This window comes from Zalophus californianus, chromosome 12, assembly GCF_009762305.2.
Source record: "Zalophus californianus isolate mZalCal1 chromosome 12, mZalCal1.pri.v2, whole genome shotgun sequence".
Taxonomy (NCBI): domain Eukaryota; kingdom Metazoa; phylum Chordata; class Mammalia; order Carnivora; family Otariidae; genus Zalophus; species Zalophus californianus.
Genome location: NC_045606.1, coordinates 64,447,230 through 64,459,658, shown reverse-complemented (window position 1 = coordinate 64,459,658; position 12,429 = coordinate 64,447,230). Strand labels below are relative to the sequence as shown.

Below are 12,429 nucleotides of genomic sequence, written 5' to 3'. Positions count from 1 at the left end.
GGAGTGGTGTATCTGAAAGCCTAGCTAAAGAAACTGGGTCTTAGTTTTTAGCATTTTTGAACCATCTTTATATTGTTTAAGTCAGTATGTATTTATTTTATACCTTCAAGTAGATAACAATAACATTTCTCTACTACTCTACCAGGTGTGATCCTGTTGAAACTAGTTTTCTTTATTTAAAGTCAAGTTGCATATCTTCTCTGTACAGTTCCAGCTCCCACATTTCTCATTCCTGTGTTTGCACATAAAATGTGAAAAATTTATGAGTGAGGAAGGCATCTGCCTCTACATCTCTGTGGTTTTCCCCTTGATCCAGTTCCCTAGGGACCACTTGGAAAGAGGATAGAGGTAGTAAGAAGGAATGGGTCAACTACACCCAGTGTCCCCTAGGCTCCACCTAGCTCTCCACTAGCCTCTTTCTGTTCTATCATGACAAAAGGTGCTATTCTTTAAGGCTCCACTTAGAGGAGCTAATGCAGGAATTAACTCTTCAGTGGGGAGATAGTGAACATGGGAGAAGATGATAGCTAGATCTACTATTACTATTTTTTTTTAATTAAGATCCACGACTCATAAACATAGTACTAGCCCCCAAACACACCACAGCTCAAACCATGCGTATGCATTAACAGGCATTTTTGTGCATTTGCTGCGTGTGTACACACGTGTGCACACAGACATGTCCCCATCCCTGCAGCTATTAAAGCTTAACACCTTTCCGTCTCTATATAAACCCCTTCTCTTTATTTGTCCCATTGTGGCTTATTTTTTTTTTTTACCTCAAGAATACTTCTGATGTTCATTTACTTTTTCACTTGTGTGAAATCGCTTCTGGGAAGAAAGAAGAAAAGCATATTGAATGATTTTTCTGTGAAATTACTGAATCTTAAACTCCTATAAGCGCATATATTCTATTAACTAAACCCCTAAATAGGCTTTTTGCTTGCCTAAGTGATCAGAATCTCATGTGTGTCACTTGAAACATCATCCATAAAAAATGCTCTTGAATGAATGAGAGAAATTAAAAATTCTAAACTTAGATTTCATTTTAAAATTCAAGTTTCACTATGTATTTTTCATTGTTTATCTCTAAGTTATAAACCACATATTGTGCACAGTATAAAACTTGAAGTTCACTGTAAATGTTTTACTGTACCTTCAAGTTGCCTAGGATTGAAGGTAAAGACTCTTTGGCCCAGTGAAGCCCCCACATTCCCCTTCACTCCTCCCTTTGTCCCTCTCTCACCATCATGTGGTACATTGTGGTAAGTGCTCTTTGGCCTTCTGTAGGGGTTATTTCTGGCTGAGATAAATCAGAGAAGAAGATATGCCAGAGCTAATTTTATAATAATCAGAAACTTCAGTGAAGCAGGAATATAAATGGCGTGGGTGGGAGGAGGGGGTGGGTGGGGCGCGGGAGAGTTGGGGGGAAGGAGAGAGAGATTACTACTTTGCTTGGAAGGTTAAGATAAAATAGCCTCTGAAAGTACATGGAAGAAGCTGCCTCCCTGGTGGAAACCAATTCCCCTCTTTCAGCCCACTTCCCTCCCAGTAAAATATAAACTTCAACTCTAATAAGGAGTTGCCCACATGTAAGAGCTTAGAATTTTAGAATTGAAATGGACCTTAAAGATTAAAGAGGGCACATATTGAATGGAGCACTGGTATTATATGCAAACAATGAATCATGGAACACTACATCAAAAACTAATAATGTAATATATGGTGATTAACATAACAAAATAAAAAAAATTATACAAAAAAAAAAGATTTACCCCAATACCCTTTTCTTTCTTTCTTTTCTTTCTTTCTTTTTTCTTTCTCTTTCTTTTCTTTCTTTCTTTCTTTTTTTTTTTTTTTTTTTTTTTTTTTTTTTCTTTTTTTTTTTTTTTCTTTCTTTCTTTCTTTCTTCTTTCTTTCTTTCTTTCTTTCTTTTCTTTCTTTCTTTCTTTCTTCTTTCTTTTTTTTTTTTCTTTTTTTTTTCTTTCTTTCTTTCTTCTTTCTTTCTTTCTTTCTTTCTTTCTTTTTTTCTTTTTCTTTCTTTCTTTTTTTTTTTCTTTCTTTTTTTTTTATAAAAGAGGAATTTAGAACTTCAAGAAAATATTTGCCTGAGGCAGAGATGGGATTAAACTGTTACTGAGGACTCACTTTAACAATAAAAACATTTCTGGGCGCCTGGGTGGCTCAGTTGGTTAAGCAACTGCCTTCGGCTCAGGTCATGATCCTGGAGTCCCGGGATCGAGTCCCACATCGGGCTCCCTGCTGAGCAGGGAATCTGCTTCTCCCTCTGAACCTCTTCCCTCTCATGCTCTCTATCTCTCATTCTCTCTCTCTCAAATAAATAAATAAAATCTTAAAAAAAAAAGAATCCATAAACTTAAAAAAAAACAATAAAAACATTTCTTTCTAGTGAGGGTGTTTATGTTAATGAATCAGAGCATGTTAAATGTCACATAATTCCTTAGAAAAGCTTAATTTATTCTATTCACAGGTTTATCGTGATATTTTATGTGTCTTATCTGCAAACACTTATCTAAGGTAATTATATCATAATTGTTTTTAAACCATACTGTATTCAGTTATTAAATAACTACTGTAATAGCAAATGAATGTATATTAAACCAGCATTTTGATTAAGAAAGGAGACATGAACCAATCTTAGGTGTTCTCTTTAAAAAAAAAAAGAATGTATTATTCTTAGATATCTCTTTTATGTTTTTGGACTTGTTTTGGAGATATTTCTATTTGACTTAACTCAAAGTTCAAGTGAATTTAGTTTAATTTTAATATATGACTAGAATTTAAAGTCCATAAACAGAAGTAAGCTAAAGTTTTGCTTTGGCAATTCCTTTTTTCAAATTTCAAAGAAAATAAAATTTTTCTGTGTATTCATGATACAGTTTTTCTGCCATTTTTGTTAAAACCATTTGCTGTATCACATTTTTTGGTGGTTTAAGTGAAGTCACTAACTTCACTGGCACAAATTATGTGAGAAAAACATAAATCACACATTGCTACAGGACTTGAGAGATTGTGAAGAAAACTTCCTTATGAGGAAAATCTTAAATTACATTTTATACTTGTAGATATATGATTAAATTTGATGTATTAATGAAGTTTATTTTTTAGGACAGTTTCAGATTTACAGAATAATTGTGAAGATAGTACAGAGAGATTTCATGAGCCCCGTACTCCATGCTTGTATTTTCAGTAAACAGTTTCATATGGTTGTCAGAAGGACTTAATAGAACTTTATGGTTGAAATGGTTAAATCTTATTTGTTGAAATCCAAATCAAAGGGCTTAATAGACCCACTCTACTTTGTTCTGGTCAGATGGAGCCCAGAGGAAAATGCCTTGACATTGTAAAAAGAGTGTTTTAGAGCTCTGAGAACTATTCACATAAGGAATGCACGAAGGCACCTGGGATATTTAACTGAATAATAGAAGATTGAGAAGTACATGACAGCTGTCTTCAAATATTTGAGAGGGTACAGTGTAGAAGAGGACAGACTCAAGGGGACCAAAGGGGGGAAGATATTTAGCTCAAAATAAGGAGGTGATTACATTCCTAAAAGTGATAGCCTTGTGTGTGTGTGTGTGTGTGTAGAGCAGTTTTTTAAATTACAAAATAATACATGCATATAGTAATGCATACAGATGAAATAATATTTCAAGAAAAGAGGGAGTGTTTCTGTCCCTTAGATCTACTCCTCACTGGTGCTGATTGTAAATGGTTTGTATGTATTGTTCTAGAAAACATTTCCAAAAACACAATATTTTTATAAAAAAATAGAATCAGTATTATTATGTAACTTTTTATTCTTATTTAATAGCGTATCTTGGGTGTCTGCCTAGATCTTCCTCATACTTTGTAGTGGTCTCCACATTTTATTGTTCATCATAATGAGTGATTACCAAGTACTTAGCCATTCCCACAGCAATGGGTGTTAAGATTATATTTATCTTTTTGTCATAACAGCCAGTGCTAAGAGTAATGAACATATCTGTACATATTTCTTTGCATACTTATTTTAATGTTCAGAATATTTGAAATGGGACTGCTAGGTCATAATATGAATATTTATAATTTGATAAATACTGAGAACTTATGCTGAGTGTGTGAACACCAGTATTATCAAACTTTTAACATTTTCTTTCTGACAGATTAAAAAAAAGGAACTCATTTTATCAGTCTTGACCAGTGAAGTTTTACATCTTCCAAATGCGTGTGACATATTTACATTTCTTGACCATTTGAAAATTGATGTGTGGGGTATTTTAAATTCTGGACAGTAACCTTTTGCCTATTACATGTATATAACATTTCTTCTAGGATATCAGTTTATAGTTTATTAATGGTTTTTGCTTTATAGAAGTTTAAAATTTCTATACAGTCACAACTATACATTTTCTGTGTTAATTTATTGCTTAGAAACACCCACATCAAAATCATTAAATTATTTCCAAATATTTTCTTTCATATTTTTCATTTTTTGCCAAATAAGAATATATTTAAAGCATACAACACAATGATTTGATATATATATTTAAACACATTATGAAATGATTACCACAATCAAGTCAGTTAACACATCTAACACATCCATCACCTCAAAGTTACCTTTCTGTGTTTGAGAACGCTTAAGATCCACAGTCTTAGCAAACTTTATATAATATGGTATTATTAGCTGTAGTCACTATGCTGTACATTAGTTTCTCAGAACTTTATCTTATAACTAAAAGTTTGTACCCTTTGATGAACATCACCCCTGTTAGCCCCCATTATGGAGCCACAGCAACCATAATTCTATTGTTTCTGAGTGTGACTTTTTTCTCTTTTATAGATTCCACATATAAGTGATACATAAAGTATTTGTATTTCTTTGGCCTATTTCACATAGCATAATGCCCTCCAGGTTTATCCATGTTATCACAAATGGCAGGATTTCCTTCTTTTTTTATGACTGAATAATATTCCATTGCTTATATGTATATACCACATAGTCTATCCATTTGTCCATCAGCAGACACTTATGTTGTTTCTGTATCTTGGCTATTGTGAATAATGCGTCAATGAACATGGAAGTGCAGATATCACTTCAAAATAGGGATTTTGAATTTTTTGGATATATTCCCAAGAGTAGGATAGCTGGATCATATGGTAGTTCTATTTTTAATTTTTTGAGGAACCTCCGTACTGTTTTCCATAATGGCTGTACCAGTTTACATTTCCTACCAACTATGCACAAGGGTTCCCTTTTCTCTACATCCTCAACAACATTTGTCTTTTGTCTTTTTGATAATAGCCGTTCTAAAAGGAGTGAGGTGATATCTCATTGTGGTTTTGAATTGCATTTCTTTATTAGTGATATTGAGTACATTTGCATTTTTCCTGTTCTTCTTTGGATAAATGTCTCTTCAAGTCCTTTGCCCATTTTAAAAATCAGATTATTTTTTTTGCCATTGAGTTGTATGAGTTCCTTATTTACTTCAGATATTAACCCCTTATCAGATACAGAGTTTGCACATATTTTCTCCCATTCCATAGGTTGCCTTTTCATTTTGTTGATTGTTTCCTTTGCTGTGCAGAAACTTTTTAGGTGATGTCATCCCACTTGTTTATTTTTGCTTTTGTTGCTGGTGCTTTTGGTGTCAGATTCAAGAAATCATTGCTAAGACCCCTGTCAAAGAACTTTTCCCCTGTTTTTTTTTTTTTTTCTCATTGGAGCTTTAAGGTTTGAGGTATTGCTTTTAAGCCTTTTAACCACTTCAGCTTAATCTTTGTGACTGGTGTAAGATAGGAGTTTAATTTCATGGTTTTGCATGTGAATATCCAGTTTTTCAACCATCATTTATTGAAAACACTATCCTTTACCCATTGTGTGTTGGTGCCCCTATCAAAGATGAATTGACCATATATACATGGGTTTATTGTTGTGTTCTCTATTCTGTTCCATTGTTCCATGTGTCCATTTTTATTCTTGTACCATACTGTTTTGATTATTGTAACTTTGTGATATAGTTTGAAATCAGGAAGTGTAATACCTGTAGCTTTGTTCTGCTTTCCCAAGATTTTCTTGGAACTTCAGGGTCTTTTGTGGTTCCATATGAATTTTAGGATTGTTCTTTTTATATCTGTGAAAAATGTCATTGGAATTTTGATAGAGATTGCATCTGAATCTCTAGATTGCTTTGGGTAGTGTGGATATTTTAACATAATGTCTTCCGAACCAAGAACATAGAATATCTTTCTATTTATTTGTGTTGTTTTCAGTTTCTTTCATCAGTGTCTCACAGTTTTCAGTGTAGAGGTCTATCTTCTCCTTGGTGAAATGTATTCCTAACTGCTTTATTGTTTTTGATGCTATTATAAATGAGATTGCTTTCTAAATTATCTGTTCAGATAGTTCACTGTGACTGTGTAGAAATGCAACTGATTTTTGTGTGTTGATTTTGTATTCTACAACTTTATTCATTTATTAGTCTTAACAGTTTTTTGGTGGAGTCTTTAGGGTTTTCTGCATATAAGATCATGTCATATGCAAACACAGATAGTTTTACTTCTACCTTTATTATTTTTTAAATTTCTTTTTCTTGCCTAATTGAATGGATTAGGACTTCCAGTATGATGCTGGAGAGAAATAGTAAGAGTGGGCATCCTTGTCTTGTTCCTGATCTTAGAATAACTTTGAGATTTTTCAACATTGAGTATGAGGTTAACTTTGGGCTTGTCATACATGCCTTTATTATGTTGAGGTACATTCCTTTTGTACCTAATTTGTTAAAAGTTCTTATCATAGAGGGGTTTTGAATTTTGTCAAGTGCTTTTTCTATGTCTACTGAGATGATCATATGGTTTTTATCCTTCATTCTTTTAATGTGGCATATCACATTTATTGATTTGTGTATATTGAACTAGCCTAGCATTACAAAGATAAAAATCCCACCTGCTCATGTTACACGATCCTTTTAAGGCAAATCATGTTGAATTTGGTTTCTAGTATTTGTTGAGGTTTTTTGCATCTATGTTCATCAGGAGTATTGGCTTACAATATTCTTTTCTTTTATCATCCTCATCTTACTTCAGTATGAGGGTAATGCTAGCCTTGTAAAATGAGATAGAATATGTCCTTTCCTCTTAAATCTGTTGGAAAAATCTGTGAAAGATTAGCATTAATTCTTGTTTAAATGTTTGGTAGAATTCTCTAGTGAAGCCATCTGGTCTTCCACTTTTTTTTTTTTTTGAAATTTTTGATTACTGATTCAGTCTTCTTACTAGTTTTTTTAAGATTTTATTTATTTTTGAGAGAGAGAGATAGGGAGAGTGGGCGTGGCAGGGGTGAGGAGCAGAGGGGGAGGGACAGGCCGACCTCACACTGAATGCAGAGCCTGATGCGGGGCTCAATTCCACGACCTGAAATCTTGACCTGAGCCGAAACCAGGAGTCGGACACTTAACCCACTGAGCCACCAGGTGCACCTCCTTACTAGTTTTAAGTCTATTCAGATTTTCTATTTCTTCGTGATTCAGTCTTGGTAGGTTGTATGTTTCTAGGAATATGTCCTTTCTTCAGGGTATCCAGTTGGTGTATAATTTTCATAGAAGTCTCTTATGACCCTTTGTATTTTTGTGGTATCAGTTTTAATGTTCCCTCTTTCATTTATGATTTTATTTATTTAAATCTTTTTTTCTTAGTCTAACTAAAGGCTTATCAATTTTGTTCATCTTTTCCAAAAAACCAGCTCTTAGTTTCATTTATAAATGTTTTCTATTGTTTCTTGTCTCTGTTTCTTTTATTTATCTTATGATCTTTGTTTCTTCTTTCCTTTTACTAATGTTGGGCTTGGTTTGTTGTTCTTCCAGTTCCTTGAAGTGTATAGTTGTTTATTTGAAATCTTTTTTTCTTAATGTAAGCACTTATCACATAAAATCCCCTTTTGGAACTTTTGCTGCATCCTGTAAGTTTTGGTATGTTGTGTTTTTATTTTCATTTGTTTCAAGGTGTTTTTTATTTTCTTTTGATTTCTTTGACCCATCAATTGTTGGGGATTAGATTGTTTAATTTCCATGTATTTGTGAATTTTCTCTCTTTCCTACTATTATTGATTTCTAATGTCATACTGTTGTGGTTAGAAAAGATACTTGATATGATTTCAGTCTTAAATTTGTTGACTTGTTTTGTGACCTAACATAGGATCTATTGTAGAGAATGTTCTGTGTGCACTTGAGGAGAATGTGTATTCTCCTGCTGTTGGATGGAATGCTGTATATTGCATTTTTCATTTTCATTCATTGTATTCTTTACCTCTGGATGTTTCTGGTTCTTTTTTTTAATAACTTCTAGCTCACTGTTAAACTTGTTTTATTCATGGATTGTTTTCCTGATTTTACTGTATTGTCTATATTCTCTGTAGTTCACCGATCTTAAAACAATTATTTTGAATCTTTGGCAATTCACAGATCTCTATTTCCGTGTTGTGTTCCTTTGATTGTGTCATACTTCCTTGATCTTTCATGTTTCTTATAGCCTTTCATTGATGTCTTCACATTTGATGGAGCAATCACCTCTTTCAGACTTTAGGGACTAGTTTTGGTGAGGAAAGACCTTCACCTGCAGGTGGGTGTAAAGAGCCAGCTGGGTAAGGTGTGCTGTTTCCATTCCTGGGGAAAGCTCAGCAGTATAGTGCCTGTGCAACTTTATCAGCTGAGGTTAGCGTCAATGAAGACTGCAGGGCTCCTCAATGACCAAGGCTATGGATATCTGTAACGGTGGTGATCTGTTAGGATCTGCAGTGGTGAAGCTGCTGGGGACCACCTGATCTTCTCCCCATGGAGCATATCATGGCCAAGGGGATTCCCCTTGGCACTGGGTTCATCTTATGGATGCCCTGGTTGTAGTGGTGACAGTGTTGTTTGATACGTGGGTGCCCATGGAGCAACTATGGGGATTGGAATTCATATGCTTGCAGAGCACTGGCAGCTCTGGGGTCCAGCAGCTCTGGCTAGCCCACAGTAGTGGGGTCCACCATTCAGGGACTGAGGCCCAGGCACTCATGGAGCAGCAATGGCTTTAGGGTGTGGGCCCCTGGCTAGCCCACAGTGGTGACAGTTTGTGGGACACGGGTATGCATCAGGTGGCCACAAAGCTGGGAGTCTGGGGTGCAGGCACTCAGAAAGTAACAGCGGGCTTGGGGTTCTGGCTATCTTGCAGCATTAGTTTCACACCTAAGGCACTGGTGTGTGGGGAAGGAAATGCTGGCATACGCAGAGCAGCCGTGTCTCTCTAGCTGACCCACACGGGGCTTGTGCCCAGGGTTGTTGGGGATGGGCAGCCCAGGTTCCAGAGTGGTGCCCCAGCAGCTCCTATTGGGCAGTAGTGCTGCAGTGTCTCCCTCCCAAGGGTTGCTGGGCGCTTTTTTACGTGATAAACACCTTTACTTTGCCTTCACATTAAGTTGATGGTTTGGTTAATAGGTATTTCTGGGTTTTTTTCCAGCATTTTTTAGGTAATTATTGTTTTCTAGCATTGAACATTATAGATGAGAACTTTTATATAAAGTTTTGCTCTCTGGAAATTTATGGAGTTTGAGATACGCATGTGCATATGTACACATGAGTGTGTGTATTTTGTATGTTTATTAATTCATGGGACATTTTAATCTGAACATTCACATCTTTATCTCAGAGAATTGTTGGTTCTCTTAATCTTTTGCTTTAGCCTCTCTTTTTTGAACATCTGTTATTGCTCTTTATCAATTTATCTGTTTCATTTGTATGTTTGCAGATTTGGTTGTGCATTCACATTTTAAATTAGCTACTAGATTTATTTGCATCAGCAGTTATTGTCAGGGCCTGTCCTCCCTTGCACACAGCAGCTCACCACAGGGTCCTGTTGTGACCAGTAGATTTCAGGACAGGTAAGAAGCCCCCCGCCCCACCCCCTCCATTGGGCAAGTCAGGGTCAAGCTGCAATGGAGACAGAGTAATTTGGTGATTGTACTGCTTTCCTGACAGGCTCTCCCCTGACCAGCCTTTAAAAAAAAAAATTCTCTGGATCTGTGCGTGCCCTTGAATTTCCTTACCTCTTAGTGTCATACCTGAACTGTGTTACTTTTCTCTCCAACCCCCAAATCCATAGTAGAAGAAAGCCTCTGCATATAAAACGAAAGTCTTCCATCTTCTTGATGGAACGTTGAACCAGGCAGCCCATACCTCCTGTACGAGTCCAACTTGCAGGCTAAGAGGAGAACTACATCGACACTATTCAGGCTGTGTTCACTGCACAGTGCCTAGAGCTCAGTAGGTTCTTTAGACATATACTTTTGTAGAACTAAAAATATTTATATGCTTTACCCAGTCACTTTTCTTCTAGAAATTTATCCTGAAGAAACACTCAAGGATGCTCAGAGTTTTATGTACAAAGATGTTCATGGTACTTATAGTTGTAAAAAATAAAAGCAACTCAGAAGTCCAGCAGTACTTACATCTAAAGCAGTGTATATACTCTGCGTGGCTGAATATTTCATAGAAATTATTTTTCTTTAAATCCTTCTAGAGGTACAATCTCCAGCAATCAGTAAAACCTATTTTATCTTAACCAGAGCATGGTTTTTTTATATACTTTACATAATCCTATATAAATCATGTAATCATGCCTTTCAAATTGCTATAATTTTTAGTGATATTATCTAATATTTTTTATGTTACTGAGTAGTTTAGAGGGAATCAAATTTTTTAAACTTAACAAATAAATGAAGTTTATATATATGTAATCATAATGGACATTCAGTAAATAGAGAATGTTTTTTATTTCAGAAAACAGCTCCTTGAACATGGTGAGGTAAAACTTTCATTTTAATCTCTGCTGCATTTGTGTATTAATTTCTAGTTCAAGGATAATTTACAAAGGTATTGCCTTGCTGCAGATGCACTGTCAGCAGTGGTTCAGTGGTTCAGCACTGGTAATAAATGCTGATCCTTCCCATGTGTTCATCTTTTTTGAATAGTAGTAAGGATTTCTGAAAAACAGAAGGCTCATTTATGACCACAGAGCATAATTAAATTACTTTTATTTATTCATTTATTCGTTCAACAATAAAAGTGTTAATTCCTAACCCACTGAGCTAGTCAGCTTCAGCCCACCAGGGCAGACATCTGTGGCCTTGTGACTGGTGGCCTTTGGCCACACCCAGACTTGATGGGCAATCTGTTACAATCTTAGAGTGTTACAGGATACAGAAGATGGTATAGCAGTGTTTCTGCCCTCAGATAATTTTTCAACAGAGACATGAAACAAATAAGACAACATTTTATATGGTGCTAAATTATTTTGTGGCATATGAAGAGAAAGCCCAGCAGGGGCTGGAAATATGATTTCCTAAGTAAAAAAGCACTTTGAGTTTTAAGGGAAAGGCCAAATTTACAAGAGAGGGCAACTGAATTTGGACCTGATAAAAACAGCCTATAATGATAACAAATATTTTTTGGTAGTTACTATGTGCCATGTACTGTGCTGTTTTAATTCTCGTAATATTATTTCCATTTTGCAAATCAGAAAATTATGTTAATTAGAAGAAAGTAGCTGTTAACAGAGACAAACACTAATATTTCAATGACTTAACTCAGTAAAGTTTGATTCTTTGCTCACATAAAGTTGAAACCAGGAGTTCCTGGTTAGTGGGTGGCCCTACCAACAAGCAGTGATTGAGGAACCCAGACTCCTTCCATTTATAGCTCGGCCATCTGCAGTGTGAGGCTTCTGAGGTCGATGTGCTTGTCTGCGTCACGTCAGCAAAGGAGAAAGAACAGGGAAGACGCTGCCCTGGAGGATTGATGTGCTTGTCTACATCAAGGCAGCAAGGGAGAAAGAACAGGGAAGATAATGCACTAGAGCTTTTGTAAGGGCTGGGCCTGGAAATGGAAATGTAAGCTTCCTGCCCTCAGCCAGACCTCAGGCACACGGCCACACCTGACTGCAGGGAGCTGGGAAATGGAGTCTAGCTACATGTCTAAGATGAAAAGCAAAGAGGTCTTGGCCACGGAATAGAGACCTACGGAAATTAAATAACTTTCCTCAAGTCTGCCACTAATTTGTAGTAAAGCTTGCATTTGAACACTAACAGCCCACTTCCAGTGCCTTCAAAGTAGTAGTCAGAACTTACAGCTTCCTATGTGCAGGGCTTTTGGGGAAGGGATTTACATACAGTTATAATTTCATTCACACAACAACCCGTTGAGGTAAGAACAGTTATTCTGTATATTTTACAGGTGAAAGAAAACTATGGTATGGAGAAGTTGAGTAACTTAGGGTCACAAAGCTGAAGGGACCTTAGCTCTGTGGAACCAAGGCCTATGAACCTAGGCCATGTGGCAGCAGAGTCCCTGCTGTTAATCGTTCTCCACATGCTACCACCTAATGTGAACTGTA

The 12,429-nt window shown here is 36.0% G+C and overlaps 1 protein-coding gene across 3 annotated transcripts in view; it reads left to right on the top strand.

Annotated features, from left to right (window-relative positions):
* Window positions 1-12,429, top strand: part of DPY19L2 (dpy-19 like 2) — a 91,718-nt gene that overhangs the window by 59,928 nt on the left and 19,361 nt on the right. For 2 of the 3 annotated variants that reach the window (XM_027575071.2, XM_027575068.2), the window contains exons 16-17: window positions 2,492-2,538; window positions 10,818-10,842. The exons of the other annotated variant lie outside the window; for it this stretch is intronic. In XM_027575071.2, coding sequence (XP_027430872.1) covers window positions 2,492-2,538; window positions 10,818-10,842 — 72 coding nt within the window. The remainder of the gene's footprint in view (window positions 1-2,491; window positions 2,539-10,817; window positions 10,843-12,429) is intronic. 3 annotated transcript variants of the gene reach the window in all.